Source organism: Vigna umbellata, chromosome 4, assembly GCF_029865625.1.
Source record: "Vigna umbellata cultivar VRB3 chromosome 4, Vumbellata_1.0, whole genome shotgun sequence".
NCBI lineage: Eukaryota > Viridiplantae > Streptophyta > Magnoliopsida > Fabales > Fabaceae > Vigna > Vigna umbellata.
In genome coordinates, this window is record NC_142168.1 from 63,825,930 (window position 1) to 63,848,325 (window position 22,396).

The window sequence follows — 22,396 nt, forward strand, 5'->3', positions numbered from 1 at the left end:
AGGGAGTCTTTGGACTCTCTAACCTATCACTTTCAAGAGAGAATAATTTCTGATTTCAGAAAATTCAATTCTCATTAATCTCAAAAGTGCCAATACAAGAGAGGAGTTGGGTATTTATAGTAACCCATACTCCTTACAAGCTAAAATATGTGCACAACAAAATGTAAAAACTACAAAAAGAGGACACTGATAAAACACATCAGGCAGGATTCCATCAGTTTGTTGAACCCTTGTGTTGTGGCTTTGAGAACTTGGTGTGTTGGCATAGAGCGAGAACTTTCACAGAAAGTGTGATTGAGTGTTGTTGCTGTTCGGAGGAGGTGTTCATCCTTTGTGGTCTAATAATTATTAGGGATGCTAGGGATTGTGGTCTAATAATTAAAGATAGACTTTCTTCGCCGAGGAATCGGGTTTTAAGTAATTTAGAGAGTGATGTTAACAATTTAATGAAGAAGATGAATTTTTATATGCATGAAAGTAAGGATGGTGAAATTTAAACCCCAACAACATTATCATCTCATATTATCAACATCTTCCATTCACTCTTGTGTTTTAGCCTCAATTGATCAATTTGCATTTGAAAACCAACTAAATATCTTTTCAATCTTAATTAGTTAAGTAATTACACAATTGTCTAGTGTCGTGAGTTTTTTGGGATACGATACTTGGTCTTACCATTTTATATTACTTGATACGATTCAATACACTTGTCGATGTGTTAACACTAGGGTTAGGGTAGTCTTTCTATTTCACACGACCACTCGATATATCCTCCCTCTTTTTTGACCTAAAAATAGTTTTAATATACTCCTCTACCCTCTCCAATTTTCCCCGACAACTCCTCCCACAAATAGATATCTTAATCTTAAATATCTAACATATTCCTTCTAAAACCGCCCACAAAATTAGAGCCATGCAAAAATAAAATAAGCACAACAATAATTTTATTCTCAATGGAAATGTGGAAGGGAAATAAAATTAAAGCTACCACTTCTCTCTCCTGACAGCATGGACCTACCAGTGCAACCCAAAAAAATTAAAAGCCTTTAAAAAGCAGTAATGAGAGGCCAAAAAGATTCAAACAACAATGAGAGAGATTAACAATGCACACAGAAAGAATTGGAAATCATTACCACGTTAAAATAATAATAAAATTAATTATATTTAAACGTTATTTATGGAAAAAGATCAAGAAAGGACCACCCCTAGTTGTGATCACCAGAACCAACATCCTTCCAAAGAACAAATCAGATACATACTCCAAAAGAAAATTCCAAGTTCAGAAACTCTAACATTCCCAATCTGAACCCTCATCCCCCACTTCGCAAAACCCAGACCTGCAGGTAAGAACATAATCCATAACCACTCGCAAAACAGAGAAGAACCAAGAATTCCCCAAATCAATTTTGAAACAAAAATCATGTATTCCAATTTACAAAAACCAGATAACACAACAAAAACCCCAAATCGAAACCCTCAATCGCGAGTCCTATTGCCGTTAAACCGCCTGAGAACAGTGGGCTTCTCGCATCGCGACTTCGCGGACGCGCCACCGCTGCAATCTTCACCGCGCCGCGAGAAAGGAGTTCCCACTCGTTTCTACGAAACTCTGACATACCCACTACGATCAATTGGACCATCGCAAGCTTCAGTTTTCCTTTGGCAGCACATGCGTAAGGAAGCCTTTCCCCCTTGCATTCAGAAACCTTAATTTTTTGGGTGGGGAAGGGGCTGCCACGTGGCAGTCCCTCATTGGCTGCGTCATATGTTTCAGTCAAGGCAAGTCAGTAGTTAAGTGACATGACATTCACTTATTGCACAGCTAAATAGTGCGCTGTTAACGATTTAAACGCTATCTGCAAAAAGGACTAAATTGAACATAAATTACATTCCTTAGGACAACATTGAACAGAAAAAAAACGAGGACCATTTCAAACAAATCTGACGAAAATAGGTACCATCAGTGCTATTAAGCCTTAAATATTTAATATTAGAAATTATAAAAATAAAAATACAACATATTTTTATTTTACCCGGGTCTTACAACGTGACCAGGCGGCGCTCCAAGCGGAGGCTTGCAAGCGGATGGTGGAAAGAAAATACAACACCAAAGTACGGCCTAAAAGCTTTCAAGATTGAGACCTGGTGTGGAGGAAAACTGGCGAGGCGCGCTGAATGACCTCTCATGGAAAGCTTGCGGCTAAGTGGGAGGGGCCTTTTAAAAAAGCAAAAGCCCTCGACAATAGAGCCTACTGCCTCACGTATCTGGACGGATGCCAAATTCAAAACAATTGCAACACCACCCATCTAAAATTTTATTTTAGTTAAACCCTTACACGTTGTAGAAAAAATTTATAGAAAAAAATAAAGATGATTAAAAGGTAAAATTGACGGTACCTTGCCTCCCTATTTATAGAAAAAATTTTCAAAATCGTCGCCTCATCACAACTTTTGAGATCAACCACAACCAACGGGCCAGATCGCATGACGCTCCCACTACCCGAGAGAGAGACCACATAGGCTAGCGACACGTGTTTTCTCGCCCAAACGCCATATTTGAAAAAGGAAGATCACTAGGGACGACCGGTTATCACCACTTAAGCCCAACGTCACCTACGATGACTAGGGCTTGAGGGGCCTGATGTATTGTATGACCAGACGAACCACTACGATAAGAAAGGGAGCGCCCGACAAGGACGGCCAATCTATTACAAATAAACAAACCAATCTCGCAAGATTAAGGTAAGTCAAGATTAAGGGTAATGGACCAGGATTGGGCCGGTATTAAGACATCACTAATCTTGGGCCCATGCCAAAAACTATAAATATGGGTCAAAGGGGAGAGGTAGGTGATCGCATTTACTGTACATTTATTACTGTTACATTGAATTGTTGAACAGTCCATCTACTGACTTTGGCGTCAGAGAACTTTAATAGGTACACCTCTGGAGGAAGGGCGAGACAAGAGACCAAGGAGCGAGCCCACACAGTGGAAGAGAGCAAATTGTGAAGGTGTTTGGTGACTCGACCTCGCAACCGAAACAAAACATATTATAAATTTCGTAAGAATTTTAGTTAAATTGCAAGGTTGTGTTTGGAAAAGCATTTTTGCAATAACATCTAATCTAGAAAAATGAGGACGAGAAAAAATAGAAAGAAAATAGGTTTAAACTCTCGGATAGTCTTCATATTTGTTGGAGAATCTCAAGTGGGTCCTCGTTTTTTCAACTGTCTCAATTGGGTCCATATATTTGCAAAATGTCTCAATTGGGCCCAAATATTTGACAAATTAAGCCAATTAAGTCATGTCCGTTAAGTTTTCACAGACGGCGTTAAAATGTGATGACAGTGAATATGCTGAGGTTGATATTTTATTACGTGAAAATAATTAAATTATGACATGGAATTGAGTAAATTAAAAAAAATAGAAAGATTATGGAAGTAGCATTAAAAAAACCCTAGAAGCTTCATTTCTCCTCACCCATAGAGCATCTCATCCGCCGTTAACTTCATTAGCCATCATCAGTCATGATCAACCTCTCTTTGCTAACTAGCACCGTAAAAACCCCAAAATGGCGATCCCTAAATCGTTCTTATTCTGTTCATCTTCACTCCTCTCTTTATCACCTTAAAAGCCCCAAAATGCAGAAACTTTGCATCTTCACTTTCAATATGCAGTATAAAAATGGGTGAAAGAAAACTGATTGGGATCAGTGAGAAATTGGAATCAGAGATCGATGGAAGAGAGAGAGAAAGCGCCACGCATCCTGCAAGTGTTGGAAGCTCTCAAACAAGTCAGCGCCACATCCAATGACACCACACCTCCGATTCTCCAACGGTGAAGGGGTCAATGCCGCAAGCCGCCGTCAATGCCTTCACTATACCGCACCGTCGAGACTGCCACCGTGAGCGACCTTGTCGCCGCTGCCGCAGAGCGAAACGTGCCACCAACCAGAGCCTCTTCTTTGTGTCACAAGCAACATTACTCAAACCTCCACCGCGAGTTCTCCCCTCATCCAGAAACGCAAGAAGCAACGAACAACTGCACCTCCGCTGCGACGCATAAGCGATCCAGTGTCCCCATCATCTCCTGCAAATCATGTTTTCTCCTTGGCGGTTCTTAATCTGCAAAACCAGAAAATTAACACACTTCATCCCAAAATCAGAAACAGAAACCCTAGAATCGCGCAGCCCCAATTCGCGCCTTCACCTTCCCTAAATCGTGAACTCCAACGCCTTCCACTTGCATCAGAAAATGGAAACCACGAAGAACCCTAAACACAAAACCCCATTCGTAAAAATCTCAAATTGCAGAAACCCTGAACAATGCGCTTTCTCCTTGCACATCTTCGAACCATCTTCATTCGTCGTCATCACAAAGCTCGCTTAGACAGTCGCCGTGAAGGAGAAGGAGCGAAGCTTATTCTCATAATAAATTTTGCCACATCAAAAACTCTTAATTTTTAAAAAAATTCCACGTAATAAAACACTTTTACATAAGCGTGGACCATGTTATCACATTTTAACGCCGTTTGTGAAAACTTAACGGATAGGGCTTAATTGGCTTAATTTTTCAAATATTTGGATCCAATTGAGACATTTTGCAAATATATGAGCCCAATTGAGAGAGTTGAAAAAACGAGGATCCACTTGAGATTCCTTAACAATTATGAGGACAGTCTGAGGGTTTAAACCAAAGAAAATATAACATGGGTTTTGGTAAGTTATAAATAATATATATATATATATATATATATATATATATATATATATATATGGAGTTTGCTAACTTGCGTACGCTCTTTTAGTAGACAAAATATCCTCATATATTATGGATTCTAAGTTTTAAGGTTAAGGGTATTTGAATAATTTTCATTCTCAAAACTAAAAAAAAAAAAAAGAAACCCCCTTACTCACATCCTTCATTCCTTTTAACTCTTTCTCTTTCATCTTTCTCACTCCAACTTTTTCTCTGTCATCCCAACTAAAAAATTCAGAAACACTCGCCTAACCTTAATCCACCTTCATCACTTATCCAATTTGTTTCTCTCTCATCTCTACACATAGTAACCCGCGACACCACAATTTGTTGTTCGTTCATTTTTTTCCACTTTAATAACAAAATAATTGATGATGTTGATGTTGATTTTTGATTCCAGGGTTGTGTTATATATTTTCCCTTCTGATTGTTATTCAATTTCGTTTTTAAATTTTAGAATTAGTAGTTTATCTTCAGAGAGATTTGATATTTTGACTATTAAGTTGTCTGGAAATATTTTCCAGAAGAGAAAAACCCTTATGTGAAAAGGGATTCTAGAAGGGGTAAGTTATTGTCCAGACAATGAATTTCTAAAGTCAGCTCTTAAAAATAATTCTAAAACATATTTTATGCTGAAAACAATAACTCAAAATATACTTCTCATCTTTCTGCATATAAACAACGTTAAAGCACAACAAAAAAATGAAGCTCCTATTCATTGTACTAAATGATTTAACAAGAACAAATTATTGAAGGGAGTTATGAACAGAGAAAATTGTTGTTGTTGACTTTGTCCCCTTATTCAGAATAGAGACCAGTGCTCGTTCCCTTTGGAATATTTCTTATTGATAAGGATATTTTCATTTCATTTTTGTAAAAAGAATAAAAATATAATAAATTACACATCTTCTAGATTTGAACATTGCAGAATATTGAGTAGTTTTCAAGAAGAACTGCATTGATATACAAACTAATTAAAAATTGATTAGAAATTAGTAAACTAGTCATAATGAACATGTTAGCTCTCAGTTGGATCAGAAATATGCTTTCTAAAGTAAATCACATCATGTAAGTTTATTTTAAACAATTCACATCTTCAAATTGTTTGGTCAATATAAACATAATGTGATTTATCATTTGTCGCAGAAGTGAAATTAAGAAAAACAAAATGAACTAAATTTCAAATTGGAATTTAAACTTAATAAATTTGTTACCATCACGTTCATAGTTTAACTTCTACTTCTTTCATTCTATGATTTTATCAAAATTGGTAGTAAGAAACTAAATGCTTTGCAACTATTATGGATTGATGCTAACGTCTTTTCGCGGGGGTTCCTGTTTTTTTGTTTTGTTTTAGTTTTGAAATTATGGTAGACATCAACAACATCAATTATTTTGTTATTAAAGTGAAAAAACAAATGAACGAACAGAGCAAGAACAACAAATTACGATGTCGCAGGTTATTATTTGTGAGTGAGAGAGAGGATGAAGATGAGAGAAAAACAAATTGAATAAGTTAGGAAGGTAGATTAGAGTTATATGAGTGTTTCTGATTTTTTCAATTTGGGCTACTGTAGGGTGACAGAGAAGGTCGGAGTAAGAGAGATGAAAGAGAAAGAGTTGAGAGGAATGAGGAATGACAAAGAGGTGGGATTTCTTGCTTTTCTTTTTAGTTTTGAGAATGAAAATTATTCAAATATCCTTAACCTTAAAACTTAGAATCTATAATATATGAGAGTATTTTTGTCTATTAAAACCCAATACACAATACTAAAATGTGCCAACTAAAAAATAGAGCGTATGCAAGTTAACAAACATATATATATATATATATATATATATATATATATATATATATATATATATATATATATATATATATATATATATATATATATATATATATATATATATGGGGTTTCCTAATTTACCTAAGGTCTTTTTTTAGTTGGTACATCTTAGCAAAGTGTACCAAGTTTTAATGGACAAAAAAATTCTCATTCAAATAAAAACATACTTTAAAGCCAAGGGTATTTTAATAATTTTAATATTTAATTTAAAATAAAAAAAATAAAAGTTAGTTATTTATAATTCATGACTTAATAACTACTTTCTATTTTTTTATTTAAAAAAACTAATAACTATTAATACACAACAATCATGCATAATAAATAACTACGTAGCAACAATGATGGATGATAGGGTTTAGTGTTTAGGGTTTAGAGTTTATGGTTTATGATTTAGGGTTTAAAGTTTAAGTTTTTTTTTTTAAATAAAAAAATAAAAAATAGTTATTAAATGATAATAAATAACTAACTTTTATTTTTTTATTTTAAATTAAATATTAAAATTTTTAAAATACCCTTAATTTAAAATTTTTTTTTTATCCAAAATAAAACTTGGTACACTTTTGTTAAACCAACTAAGACCTTACATAAATTAACAAATATATATATATATATATATATATATATATATAGATATATATATATATATATGGAAAATGTTTTCTTAACTACTGATAAACTTTTATGTGGCATAATAACTGAAGATAAAAGGAAGAGGGGAATTTGATCTTGCCCGAACCAAACCCTAGCTCTCATTTCTTCCCTCTTCAGCCAGTGGAATCTGCAGAGCAGCAATCACCAGCAGGTAGTTTTACACATTTTCTTCTGTTACATAGCGCTTCCTTTTGCTGCTCTAAGGAACTATTCTCTTTGTACGGAAGATGCAATGGAAAATGAAGTTTGAATCAGTAATTATATTAACGACCACCGGAAACAGAAGTTTCACTGTTTTTTCTATTTGTGTTGCAGTGTTTCTCATGTTTTTGGCATGATTTATGAGCAATTACGATGTAGACCTTTTCCCAATAATTTCTGTTAATGTTGTTGACTTTATGTTTTGTCCTCTTTTTTCTCTTCTCATTGTCGATCCATGTTGTTTCTTTCGTGCATCATTCATTGATTATTTAAGTGCCTCCTGCATTGTGGATTTCAACACTTAATTGAAATTGGTAATTGGGAATGCTTTTGGTCTTGTTGCTATACCATCTTTAGCTTGGTCTCAACTCCTTGTCAGTTTTGTAGCATTTGTTTTGTTGGGGGCAGACCATGGATGACTTGTTTGATTCTTCGTTGAACTTGGAGGACACCCATTACAAGGAAGGCTACGATGAAGGCCACAGTCACGGCCTTGTCGCTGGCAAGGAAGAAGCCAGACAGGTTGGCCTCAAGGTTGGTTTTGAGATTGGAGAGGAGCTTGGTTTCTATAGGGGTTGTGTTGACATATGGGCTTCGGCACTTCTGCTTGACCCGACTTGTTTCTCTCCACGGGCCAAAACAATTATTGGCCAGATGGAGGAGTTGATTGGGAAATACCCTCTCATGGATCCGGAAAATGTACAAGTGCAAGAGATCATGGATAGCCTGAGGATCAAGTTCAAGTTGGTTTGTTCTTCTTTGCATGTCAAACTTGAGTATAGTGGCTATCCAAAGTCTTCTACAGAGGCCAATGATATTCAGTTTTGAGCTGCTTATGATTTTTCAGTCTTGTAGAGATACCAGTGTGTAGAGATACACTTAGCTGGGTAAGTTGATGAACAAATTGCATATTATCATTTCTATAGACAGTTTAATAAGCCAATGTATTAAATAGTTATTTTATATTAAAAATTATAATGTATACCTTGCTTATGAACATAATCTTGATAAGTCTTGTAGAGAATGTTATTCAAGAATGACCACTTTCTTTTGTTATTTTTGTGCTTAGTTGTTAGAATTGTGTGATTTGTTCATATGGCTTAGTAAGCGAAGGTTCATATCATCTGATGAGTGACAAGTGGCTTTGAATTATATGAACGTGCATTAATTGTTTCAAACTCTATATCACTGATATGAATCACACATTTCAACCATATTTTTTTCTTTCAATTTTTACTCTCTTTTGTTAACTATAAAAAAACCTGAGAAGCCAAATAACCTGTTGAATGGAAAGGAACACTATTACACTAACGCAACCTCTTTGATTATTCCTTTAGCTGATTTTTCTTCTTCTTTTAAAGTAGGGGTTTTTCTTTTCTGTCACTCACTAATGTGTTGTAGTTGCTTTGGTGACATCACGAGTGATTTTGGGCAATGAATTTTTTTATCTGGGCTCAGCCTAAGGCCTATTTTCATTTGTCTCAAAGAATCTTTGGTTAACTTTTCAAAGGGAGAAAGAATGCAAATGATTATTTGAAAGGTGAAAATTGAGTTAAGATGAGTTTCATGGGCATGCATTATTGATGGAGACAGTAAACCGTTCTCATAAATGTGAAGGAGGATATTTGGTTTTTGATCCATCCATGACACTAGCTATCTGAGAAAAGTGGGTGTTTGAGTACACTATTTTACATTTTACCATTAATAAAATTATAAATAAGTCTGTGAAGTTTCAGGTGTCTTAATATCAATTGTTGAATCATGTGATTTATGTTGACGATATGGAAGTTAACTGATTTATGCACACAATTCAAAGTTTGCTTGTTAAGGTGTATCAAATTGATAGCAAATTGTGGACATTAACACTTATGCAGAAAAATAACAAAAACACACGTTTCTTGTATAAATATTCTCTACAAAACATATCTAGAATACATAACCAATCATACATCATTATTTTTAATATGAAGTAGTTATGTAGTACAATGATTTGTACTAATGTTTATAAAATTCTAATGGGTAATTTGTTTTTCGAACCCGACTTTTCTTGAAGAAAGTTTAGAAAAGTAAATAGTGGTTAAAAAAATCTAAACCAAACATTGTTTGATGCAAGGCTTTTTGGATGGCCATTTTAAACAGGCTTGACATGCAGTGAAAATCAAATTATTTTGAATTGGAGTAATCTCATGCAATTGAAGATTTAAGGACCCAGGAAAGGTTTATTTTGCATAAACTCCTCCCTTTGTGAAACATTTGCTTTGGCCCATGGATAGCAGCTGGTCTGGTTGCATAGAGGTCTAGACGTTGACAGTCTGTTGAATCTGAACTCCTTGCCTACCTTGAAGTCATCTTTAAGGCCATTCTTCCTGTCTCTTCCGCACTGGTGATATGCCAAGTTTTAGTAGGTCTGCTCGGAATGAATTGAAGAATAAGTGTCATCGATGGTTATACTATTCATAACCTGCTCCAACAGAACTTATGCTGCAAAGCTAACAAGAGTTGAGAACAATTTAAAACTAACGTGGCATTGCAATGAGACCAAATCTTTATTATCAATTAACAGATAAGCCAATATACATTAGGATTGTTGCTGCAAGGTTTGCCTCTAAATCAGACATGATCTATCATACCATGACTAGAAAGCAAAATGTTGATTTCTATCTTGAGCTTCGGACAATCGATTTTGTGTGATTCTGATATATCACATTATTAACACAATACAAGGATAAAATGAATAGTCTTGGAAGATGTTACCCCGATTATTTTTATATGAGCATCACAACATTTGATGTTTGGATATTGCTTGAAATTATAGTTGGCCTTGACATACAGTTTAGCTATGATGTGTTTTAAATCATGGATAGGGGCTGGCCCCAGAAGCGTTTCGCTTTAAGTTCATATTGGTTTTAGTTTACTCTTTATATGCGGATCCATTGTTTTTAATGTATTTAATGTAATCTCAATGTACTTCTGTTACGAACTTGGGAATGAATTGAGAGAAATTGATCAAAACAAACAATGAAGTTGAACAATTATATTTAAGCATTGAAAACAGTACACTTATCTCTCTCGTGAGGATTTTCCTTTTAGAAAGAGCTAGTATTCAATATACAAATATTATTGGATATTAATGGATCCCCCACCCTTAAGTTCACCTAACTATTTGTCACTAACTCGCGCCCTCTGCCCTACTAAACTAATATTCTAACTATTGGAACCAACTGTGCCTTTCTCACATTCCTAACAAATTCTCATATTTTCTTGCAGTTAGAATTGGAGCAGCTTGATAAGGAAGTCGGGTGATCTGCAATACAAGGTGTGAAAACAAAGATGCAGAATAGAAAATTGGCTTCTGGAAGGCCCTCTGGAACTGATGGCTCTGATTACTCCTTCCGGATGGTTGTTGATTCAAGTTAGCTTCACCTTTTCCTTAATCTCTCTGTATTTTCTTTTATTAATTTATGATATACATATTTTTAATACCGTTGCAGTTAATTTATTCTATGGCTTAGCTTTTAGCTATATCTTATTTTGTTAATATTCTCATTGGTTTTTGTTTTGATGTTATACCATTTAGGGTATCAACTAGTTGCAAAGGGGAAGAAACGCCTCTCTCTGCACTTTATCATCGAGGTATCTTGGGTTTTATTTTTTTTTTTTTGTGGTTATTGGATTTCTGTATCAATGGCATTGTATGTTCTGTGAGGGCTTTTGTCATGGTTATTGATTGTAGATTTTTAAATGAAATATTTTTCACCAGTTTTAGTGTGTTTAGTTTAAATGAGTAACAACTCTGATTTAGTTCGAATTGCTTTTATGCTATTTTGGAGAATGGTTCTGATTTATAAAATTAACAAATTAATTATTCTATAAAGGAATAGAATTACCCACTAAAGCCCCCAGACTATCGATCAAAAGTTTCCAAGAACAGTCACCAACCTACCAAACCTTCCGCAGAAACCACATGGATAACCACCCCGACCAGTGCCAGGGAATCAAACCGCCAGGCCACAACTTCAATAATCAATTTTATATATATCCTGTGTTGGCCCTTCAAGATTCTGTTGTGACTATCTCAGCTCAGAATCTGTTCTGATCCAAAAATTAACAGCAGAGGAAAATTTTGAGCGTTTAATTGTTACTTCATGTTAAGACTTTTTTGAGTTTCCAATGATTTTGTACATCTAGTTATGTTACAACTTTTATACTCTTGCCTTATGGTGATTTTGGGTATTTGTTTGATATTGTTGGGAAGTCCCATGTCGACTAGAGATAAGACTAATTTAGAATATATATGTGGGTGCAAACCTCACCTTACAAGCTGATTTTGTGGAGTTAAATTAGGTTTAAAGTCCTCTTGACTATCAGAGCTATGATTTAGAGTTTATCCTAACGAAATTTGTGTTTGTTGGACATTCATTCCACTAGCTGTCAGACTGGATCACCCATTAATTTCTAGTCTCATGCACAAGATGTATATATCTTGGCGTGAAGGGGTGTGTTGGATCGGTTTTGTGGGGTTGAGTTTCCATTTCTTAACCAATACAATTGAAAAAGGGGATGGGTATGGCAGCTCAATATAACGGGTTTCTTGCCTGGGTAACATGATGTTGTTTGAGATCTTTAGATAGAAGGCTTTCTTACTGAAATTTCTGGATATGCAGTTCTCTACTAATTGATTATGTTCTTTCCTTTTAAAAGAAAACATTTTAAAAAGTTGGCCTTGCTTTGATTCGTGAGTTACAGCTCTACAGGACATGTATATTTTCCTACACTGGACTAGACTTGACAAAATTATCAAAGCAATTTTATTAACTCGAATATGGGCGTATGCTTTTATTAATGAAAAACATTTATTAACTTTTATGTGTACTCATGCACTAATGTGGTTGAACTTTTTTTGGGTGGCTATTCAAACTACACAGTTCATAATGAGTGTTTTTATGGAGTAAAGGATTCATGTTATGAAATTGTAATGCTTGTGAGCCAGAAGTTCTATACGTCATTCTCAACTTTCTAAATCCTAGTTCATAGCCATGTCAAACTGTTGTTTCTGATTGCACATGCTGACTCTAACTATTCCTGGAGAATCTGTATTCTCTAATTGTTGACATCTTTTGGTTTTGTCTAATATATGTTAAAATTTGAAATTGTTCCCTGCAGGCTGCGTTGCTATTTATAGGATCAATATTTGCATATTTTCCAGGAATAGAAGCAGATACTCCAAACACAGTGGCCTATTCGTCTGTTTTTGTTAGTGTTGTTTCACTAATCATTGGGAATATAGGTTGGTATATGGCTAAAGCCAGAGTTATTTTTTGTTTCCTATGTATCATATCAAGCTTTTTATCTGAACCTTTTAAGTAAGCCATCTCTAAATTTTGTGACAGGCAGAAGACGCAGTCGACCTGGTTTATTGAGATTTTATGCTATCGTATCCTCCATTGCAATGCTTCTCTTGGTTGTTTCTCTTGCAAAGAAACATCTGCTGCTAAAGGTAAATATCTTAGTGTTTCACCCGCGATTTTTTAACAAAAACTTCATTAACTATGAAGAAAGAAACATGCCAACTAAGAAGTAAACATCTTGGTTGAAACTAAATTCTAATTTGTTCTTGATAACGTCAGTTCTAGCTGGTTCTTGTTTTTTGGTAATAATTCTTATTCTTGTTAATATTAGTCATCTTCATCATTGCATGGGGATTCAAACCAGTCGTGTTCAACAAGTATTTCAAATTTGGGGTATCTATTTCACGTATTTAATAATATTCCTGTGATTACTTTTACTGGGAATATGATTCCCATCAAAGATATTTTGTAAGTATGTGTGATTAGTTGGGATATTTTTAATTTTATTCTAATTAAAAAAAGGTATTATAAAGTGACACCGGGAAGTTATTTTAGAAAATAATTTACATTCTACACGAGGATAAGAAAAAACGGAAAGCGTGTGTAATATGGATTCCTGGGAATGATTAATGTTTCGAACTAATTTTTATAACTTTTACCAAATATGAAAATGTTACATCCCACTAATATTTCTGGGAATAATTTTGTAAGACTTGAAACAAACACAGTAGTCTTGGTAAAAGTTTCCTTCTAACAAAAAGTTACTTTGAATTTATTTGTGAAGTTTCTACTTTTTCTTGCCTTTGTCAGCTCGTTCCTCTGTCCCCTCGTTTTTTTTTTGTCTAAGCCTCTTTTTCTTCCAGAGACATAGCAAGTGTTTGAACCTTACTTTTATATGAAATTTCTTTGTTTAATTTTTTTTTGTTGCCCTTTTGAATTACATCTTTTGCTTCCAACGATCCCGCATAAGATGTATGGCTTAAAACCTGCACTTATATTACAAAGGAGTACATAAGTAAATTTATTGCACCAGCTTATTGGCTGTACAATTTATGAAAGTATTATACATCACAGATTTTATTGTGTTAACTTGTAACAAAGTTACATATACACATAAGTGCATTGTTACACAAGTATATGTTTGGAAATTGTTCTCTTTCTAAATACAATTATCATTGCATGGAACTCTTATGTAGGCCATCCAGGATTCTAAACTTTGGAGAGCAGGGAAGTATGATGTCAATGATCTATCTCATTTTCAAATTGGCAAGTTTCTTTTCAAATTGTAAATATGCTGTTCTTATTGTGCAAATTGGTGTCTTAGTTTGATCATTTGTAGTAATAATCAGGCTCACAGGGCTTTACATCTTTGCAGGCTTGGTGTTATATCTAGTCACCTTATCTGTGCTCAAGCTTTGTACTGTCAAAGCAGTTGTTTCACTTCTTTTTAACATGGCTCCACCCAAGAAAACCTCTTAGCCCCATCAACTGTTATTTGGGGTCTAAATCCAATTTTCTGTCATTGATCTTTATGTGACTATCTTTTCTGAGAGATGTTGAGGTCAGCTGAGAGATTTTACTGAACATTTTTAAGACGTTTGTTAACTATATAGTATTTTCTGATAGTGTTTATTTGTTTTGAGTATTACGCTGGAGCATGTTAACATAATTTTCTCTATACAAACTTCTAGGAGAAAAGAATAAGAAAACAGATAAAGTGAGTTATTCATTAATTAAAAATATTTTCTACATAATCTAACTTGTAAATAGTCACTTATATAATTTCACTAAATTTTATTTTTTAAACTTGGTTTTTAAGGTAATTTTAAATAAGTGTACTTCATCTTTGGAAAAGTTTGTGAAAATATTGGCTTAGAACGTCTCACACAAAATATTGTTAAAAAGAAATGCATAATTTAAAATGTTTTTTTTTTTCATATCTGCTATGATGCAACAGTTACAATAATGAGTGCAGTGGCAACAAAAGTTTGAAAGAGGTATTTTAATATTTGGTATTAGTAGGGAAATGCAATTAATAAGGTGTTAATGTAATTTACTCTAAAGCCGAGTTAACATGGTTCACAAGACTTTTGTATAACAAAAAAAATTGGATAAAAATGTTATTTCAATCAATTTTAGAGGGTTTTGTGGGAGATAACTCTTAAAAAAAAACTTTTTGGCTATCAATCTGAAAATAATTCTTTGATTATCTTATTAAATTCATAGATGATGGTGCAGACATCTGTTTAAAGTCTTCAAAAATTAAGTGTAAAAATAGATTAACAATAATTTATTTAAATATGTTAGACTTATTTATAATTAGAAGTATACGGATTAGTTTATTAGGGATTGAACTTAAAAATGTATTAGTTCAACCTAACTTATATTTTGATAAATTATATATTTTTTAATCTGTCTGATTTTATCATGGATCAATAATTTGAATGAATTAACTCATTTAAAATTTTTTTGTTCTTTTAATTTATTTTATATTATAAGACAATTAACAGTAAATAATTATAATAAAAAATTATAAAATTGAAAAAATAAAATAAAAAAGGATTGTTTTTCAGAGATACAAACAACTCACTTTCATATAAATTACATTTTTAATATCTGAAATTTGGAATAATGTGAATTTAGTATCTCGAATTGAAAAAAATATCTTTTTAATTTCTCGAAAATTGAAAAAAAATATTTTAGTTTTTAAACTATAAATTTAAGAAATTAAAATAGATTTAATATCTAGAATTTAAATTTTTTTATTCCTTCATTTAATATTTAAGCACTAAAACTATATATATATATATATATATATATATATATATATATATATATATATATATATAATGTTAGTGATTATATATATAATTTAGCGCTTAAATATAAAACTTAAGAAATTATAATGAACTTTAAACCTAGACCTAAAATTCTAAATCTCAGATGAGGAAAAACATAATTAAATAAATTTTCAATTTTGAGAAAAAACAGTGTTTAAATCGGAGGATCAAAAGAGAGTTATTCCAAATCTCAGATGAGAAACATAATTAATCTATATTTTAAAACTTGATATTGTTTTTGAACTACTTCTATATGATTATGATCTTCAAAATATGATTTGTATATGATTATCATCTTCAAAATGTGACAGTTTTTATAAAGTTCGACCAAGAACTGGAGGGGAAGTAAGAAATGGTTGCATTTTGAAGAATGAAAATAATTGCATTTCATCAGAAGTCATATTCTGTTCTTTATTATGGAACAATAATTGCATGTTTTTCTCCCTAAAATGACTGAGATACGTGTTTAATAATGTGCACGAACATTGCTAACTTTGTCTCACAAGTAATTAAAAATAAAGGAACACTGATACATATGATTCACTTTTTCTCAAGTAGTCATCTGAACATTGTAATACGAACTTAACAAAACACGTAAATACGTATTTTCTTTACTATTCATTAGCAAAAGATTCTCACATAAAAATTTCCAACATAGCTTAAAAGCCTGTGCAGTAATAACACAGCAATACTGAATCATGTCTAGAAAAAGGAACATTGAAAAGAAGGCACGCAAGTGTATATGGCTACATTCTATGAGATGCAACATTCTTGAAACGCATGAAGCTAAAGTTGAGCCTTCCAAAGGTAGTAGCATATGAAATGAACAAGAGTATTGCAAGTATGGGAGACAACATGAGGAGAAACTGCAAGTAAATGACTGTGTAATTTGAGAGCCACAACAAGCTGAAAACAATGCCAAATATGACAACCAAATGAAAATTTGGAGAAGTTGAGGAAACAGTAGTGGCCATGGTGTTTGTGTTTTTGGGAGAGAACCATCCCATTTTCACTCTCTTGTTTGTTTCTCACTCCACAACATCATAAGCACATCATAAGAACATCAAAGGTTTATATAAGAGTTTATGAGGTTCTGTTGTTGCTGCAGATATTTGAGTGGTTTTGGCACATATTCTTTGAGTGTCACTTTTATCTGTTCAGTAATATCTTTTCCTTTTGTTCTTGCAAGTTTTTCCTGCCATGATTATTTTGTTGATGAACAATGGATTATCATGATTTCCACATTTCTACACACCCAAAGGCTTCAAAAGGGGACTTCTTTTCCAAGTGAATCTTTAACTTACTTCTTCTCATCACTCTGCACTTTCACAACAAAAAGAAAAAGTGAAACTTTACTTTTCTCTTGTCTTTCCTAACAAGATTAGTCAAAATTTGTGTTACCTTTATACATTAACATTGATATAAACTGTTTAGAACGACATTCAGGGAAGCGAGTGATATTTTAAAAAATGTTACATCTCTTCAATTCATTCTCAAAAGATAAAACTAATATTAGGCAATAATTCGTGATTTGTTCTTTTTAATTTGTACGAGAAACCTATCATATTTTCTAGCGACAAAATATCAAACACAACAAATATTAGAATTAATTTACGAATTAATTTTATTATGTAATTAAAATATTATAATGGATCAAATGTGATTTAGTATAATATAAGAATTTATTAGTTATTATGAAAACTTATAACAAAATAAAATAAAGATAAAATAAAAGTTAACTTGATAGATATTACATTATAAAAGGAATTAAAGTTATGTTATTAGCTATAAGGTTCTTTAAAAGAAAGCTCACTAGTACAATATTGGCTTTTAAATTCGCATATTATGCTTCATTTGACAGCAAACCGCTGCCTATCATAAGGCGGTGGCAGATTTGTAATAAAACCGATTTTATATAATTCGGTTGTACGATCAACCGGTGCAAAACCAAGATACAATCTCGGTTGCACACAAAACCAAAGCATAACCAGTGCCTAAAGGACTGACAATTGTACGAAAAGATGATACTACCTCGGTTGCTTATAGACTCGAGGTAGAAAGCCTGACCTACGAACTCGGTGAACTTAGACCCGAGGCATAAAGCCTGAAAAAAACAATCTTCGCTTCATTTCTTCTCGCGCTGATGGTTCTCCTTCTTCTTCTTTCTCTGCGCGCTGCCACTGCTATTCATTTCTTCGTTGCTGTTCATTGCTTCATCTTTCACTTAAAGCTTGGTTGTTTTCATTGCTTCTTCGGTTCTTCTTCTTCGCGCTGCTGCTTAGTCTTTGCCGCCACCACTGTTGTTCTCCCCAAGGGTTGCCTCCACTAACGTCGTCGCTGCGAGTCCTTCGTCGGTGTCGTTCGCTTCGTCCTTGCCGCTCTCACCTTCGTGGCCGTTATTGCCGTCGTCTACTGTCATCGTCGTCGCGCCATGGAACCCTAAATCAGAAAATCCCAATCGGCCACCATCGTGCTTTTCTCCCCCAACGGCGAGTGGGTCGCCTCCGCCTCGGCCACCATCGCACGTTTCTCCCCCAATGGTGAGTGGGTCGCCTCCGCCTCGGCCACCATCGCGCGTTTCTCCCCCAACAGCGAGTGGGTCGCCTCCGCCGATGCCACCGGTACCGTCAGGATCTGGGACACGCCGATGCCTCCAAAGCTTCTCTTTTGTTGATGATGTCTTTTGTTGATGATGTTGTATACTGTGCAATGAAGGTGCGATGAAGCTTCTCTGTGTGTTGTGTATCGGTTTGTGGTGTATTGCTTTGTGGTGTATGTTGGAATTTCTGATATGTTGTTGTCTGTTGTTGTTCTTCCTTGGCGATGAAACAGGCTTATTGGGTGGTTGTTTACTAGCTCTGGATGGCTGTTTACCAACTCTGGAAACATCAGCAAGATCATTCACAGTGAATCAACACACACCTTGTTGCAATGGAAAGCTGAGAAGAATGAATTCAGTGCAATCCTGGAGACTCTGCACAGAGGAGCTAAACATAGTGGAGCAAACCCAATAAGAACATTCTTTCCCCTTCTCTTCAATTGTAGCTTTAGGTTCTTTCTGATAGTTTGTTTAGGTTACATTGTTTTGTCTTAGCTGTTTTAGGTTCCAATTGAGTCTAGTAAGCCTGTATAGGTTGTACATAGTTTAGGTCACACTGTTAGACATTTTTAGGTTCTGTTTCATACTCTTATTCATTCTTTACTGATTTAATTCATTTCTCAGTTTTATTTCTTTTAATTAGAACTGTTAATTGTGTTCCATGCTGTAAATTCAAGTAGAAGTAGTCCTAGCATTACTTTTGCATCTGAGTTCAGTCCAATGAAGTAATTTTTGCATAAAAGAGGGCAGAAAGTTAGTTTTAGCAAATTTCTTAACCTGGAGAGATTTTGGGCCAAATTTTTGTCTTTCATGTGTGATTTCATGCATGTTTGACTTTTAATTCTGATTTTGCATTGATTCTCTGCAATAAGCTTGCTCTTGCTATATTCTAGAGATGATTTAGGCATTCTTTTTCTTCATCCATAGCCATAATAGCTTAACCATTTCAGTTTTTGACCATTATACCTTTCTTTTGAGCCTTAGCCATATTTGTTGTTTCCATTCATTACAAGCCATTTTCCCATCAATTACCCAACCTGTAGAGACTTGTGAGAAGTAGGGAGAGATGAAACTTGGTGAGTGCAAAAGAGAAAAGAAAGGCCAAGAGTGAAAAAGAAAAAGAAAAAGAAAAATGAGCTGAGAAATCTGGTTGTGTTGAAAAAGAAGAAAGAGCAGGTTTGGAAAAAGAGCAAAATTGCAAAAGAAATGAAAAAAAAAATTTGAGACCTCGCAGAATTGAAAACTAGAGAGAAGGGAAAAAGAAAAAAAAAATTGATTGGCCAAAGTTAGAGTCCTTGCAAAGTTAAGAATGGAGGTTGACATGTCATGAGTGAGTGAAACAAGACCGCCCTAAACAGTTGAGTGAATCTGAGTAAAACACTTTCCTGTGAGGCTGAAACTGACTTATGCTTTTCTGATTATGTTCATTGCTGAAATTAGCTGAGTTAAGTTGTTTCTCAAATGCTTGGATTGCTGAAACTGAGGTTTAAAGCTGAGAAATATTGTTATGCAGTTTTGACTGAAAGAAATGGCTAGGAAATGATTAAATGGCAGGATTGAATGTGCTGTGAATAGGTCCAGTGTTTTTGAGTCTTTAATTTTAGAGTTTTGTAAAAATAGTGTTATTTTCCCTTTTTAGTTAAATAAAATAGGCTTTTAAATAATTAGGTAATTTCTCTTTTAGAAAAATATTCAGAAAAAAAATAAATAATTTTTTTAGTCTTTTATCTTTTCTTTTTGCTGTTTAAAATCCTATTTTTTTTCTGCAGATCAAGTCTTTGGCTGATTGGGCTGAAATGGAGCAAAGTGGGCTGGCAGTGGCTGAATAAGGCTTGGCGATGGAATGGGCTAAAGTCCTCTTGGAGTGAAGTTTAATGAAACGCAGCGTTTCATACTGCTGCAAAGAGGCAAAGCTGACATGGTTTTCTTTCTCGAGTTCATTCTACGTAGGGAGACTTAAATCAATTTGGGGCTTTCTCCCAACTCTCTCACCGATGGCTAGGGTTCTTGCGAAAAGAGAAGAAGTAGAACAGAATCAGATGCAAGCTCCAAGGTCCAACGGAAGCAGGCCTAGAAACTGATCGAACCAGAATGCTGATCAGACCGAGAAGCGGTTGACGGTTGAAGAGAAGAGAGGTTAAAGTCAGTTGAAGAGCAACCAAGAATATTCCAAGTTTATTCGATTCTTTCCCCTTTGCCCCCTCTTTTCCTCTTTTCTATTTTTGTTTTCTCCTATATAAAGGAGTTTTGTAAAACAGAAACATACGTGTAGTGGGTGACAGACACTATACATCAATTGTATTTTCATTTCCAGTTTTTAATAAAAGCTTGTACGTTTCAGTTTGATGATTCAATTTACATTTCTACATTCACTTTATGTTTTGTCTCGTTTCTTTCTTGCATTGATTTTACCTTTTGATTTTCATGTCTGATAATGGTTTTAGAGTTGATGTTCTGGTTCTGTTTCTTATTGATAAAGGTTGAAAAAATTAAAAAAAAACATGTTACTGCCTCGGTTACTTAAAAACCGAGGCATAATCCTATTTTTTTTTACTCGATTCATAACTGAGGCATAAAACCTACTATTTTTTACCTTGTCTGAATATGCACCGGTTGTAGAACCGGTGCCTATAAACAAATTTAACCGGTGCCATTTTGTCTTTATGCACTAGTGGCTATAAAAAAAGTGATAAGAAAAAAATAAAAGTAAAGAGATAAATTGAAAAACAAACGTTAAAGAACGCATTTTTATATTGGGTCTCTTATACATTAATATTAATATTCTTTTATATTTTATGTATTTTAATACTTCAGAACCATGACTCTTAAATTTTTTGAAAAAAATTTAAAACAAGAAAACTATAAATTAATTAATTTACACGTGTGTTTATGCTGAAATGGGACGAGGATAATGCCGAACATCCTCCTGTCGCTGCCGAGCATTTTGCTGATCCGAGCGTCCTACGTCTCCAAGCTCCAGTTATTCGAACACCGAATGGAGGGTGACCTGCAGAAGACACTTTGACGCTCAAGTCAGAAATTTTCTCTATAGGCCTTTATAATTTAGTAATGAGTAAAACGTGAGTTTACCTCAAACCTAAACCCTTATTTATAGAGTTTAAAGAAATCTGACCAATTAATTTACCTCTTAATGGTCATTAATGCAAACCGTAATTGTTTAACAGTAGTCGTTGTCACATTTATTGTGCCTTAACTATGCTCAACGGTTGTCTAGACCGAATGGCTTTAAAACGTTTTCTTGAATGTATACTGCTTGACAATCTATGGCCCTTACCAATCGGTCAAACTCGAGCCCATAGTAACATAAGCCCCCCAAGCCCTAGCAAAGTCTTTAGATGTTTGCGTAGGGTTTCCAAGTCATTTCCGACCGGCTTAAGGCCTCATGGACCGTGACCAACACCTCAACCCCAACGGTTGTCGGTGTTAGCAATAAGGAGTATTGGTAAATCCTGAAGAAAATTGTTTTGATGATGCTGCAAGAAGTTTTAGTTGAAGAAGATATTATAATTATTTAAAAGCAATTTGTAGAAATTAAATATTGTAGGAAAGTCTTGTAAACTTTGTAAAACTTGCATTTTTAACTGCAATAATCGATTATGGAATGACAATAATTGATTATCACAAAGTCATCCAGGAATAATCGATTATCACAAAGTCATCCAGGAATAATCGATGATCACCTCATATAATCGACTATCACATTTTTTGAAAAACCTGTAACGGACTTGAATAATCGATTATCACTTACAATAATCGATTATTCATGGCAGTTGAGACTTAACCTTAGATATTCAGAACAGCTGGCTATATATTCGGTTTCTGTGAAGTTCAAATGAAGATAATTGTTGAACAGAAGCTCTTGCAGAATACTATTTGTGAGAGGAAGTTCTTAGAAGCTATAGTTCAAGTTCCCTTCCTTGGTCTCGTGAACAGGAGGGGCTCGCGTTTCGTGTGTCGATAGTCGGAGCAAGCTCTCTTCGAGTTAGCAAGGTGTTCTGCCTGGTTTCGTGAATAAGAGAAGCTTGCGTTTCGTTTGTCGATAGTCGGAGCGGTTCTCTTCGAGTTGGCAGAGTGTTCTTCTTCCGGTTCGTTCGTCGAAGGAAGGTTTATTTATCTGTTTTATTCAC

The 22,396-nt window shown here is 34.3% G+C and overlaps 2 protein-coding genes across 5 annotated transcripts; both read left to right on the plus strand.

Moving 5' to 3' along the window:
- The first annotated feature begins 7,275 nt into the window (after positions 1 to 7,275).
- On the plus strand, positions 7,276 to 10,255 carry LOC124844357 (uncharacterized). Of its 3 annotated transcripts, XR_015786384.1 has the most exons (3): positions 7,276 to 7,411; positions 7,841 to 8,348; positions 9,601 to 10,255. XR_015786384.1 is itself a non-coding variant. In XM_088114662.1 (2 exons), the coding sequence occupies exon 2, from the start codon at positions 7,873 to 7,875 to the stop codon at positions 8,287 to 8,289; it is 417 nt and encodes a 138-aa protein (XP_087970788.1). In that variant the 5' UTR covers positions 7,276 to 7,411; positions 7,841 to 7,872; the 3' UTR covers positions 8,290 to 8,517. The 3 variants fall into 3 exon arrangements, 2 of the variants coding, with proteins under 2 accessions (XP_087970788.1, XP_087970789.1); XM_088114662.1 differs by lacking the exon at positions 9,601 to 10,255 and having other exon boundaries at positions 7,841 to 8,517; XM_088114663.1 differs by lacking the exon at positions 9,601 to 10,255 and having other exon boundaries at positions 7,280 to 7,411; positions 7,849 to 8,517.
- A 477-nt stretch (positions 10,256 to 10,732) lies between these two features.
- LOC124844359 (uncharacterized) lies at positions 10,733 to 14,454 on the plus strand. Of its 2 annotated transcripts, none has more exons than XM_088114661.1 (6): positions 10,733 to 10,873; positions 11,039 to 11,094; positions 12,625 to 12,748; positions 12,852 to 12,958; positions 14,006 to 14,094; positions 14,185 to 14,454. In XM_088114661.1, exons 1-6 carry the CDS (start codon positions 10,792 to 10,794, stop codon positions 14,258 to 14,260), a joined length of 534 nt encoding a protein of 177 aa, XP_087970787.1. In that variant the 5' UTR covers positions 10,733 to 10,791; the 3' UTR covers positions 14,261 to 14,454. The 2 variants fall into 2 exon arrangements, with proteins under 2 accessions (XP_087970787.1, XP_087970786.1); XM_088114660.1 differs by having other exon boundaries at positions 14,006 to 14,075.
- Positions 14,455 to 22,396: the final 7,942 nt, after the last annotated feature.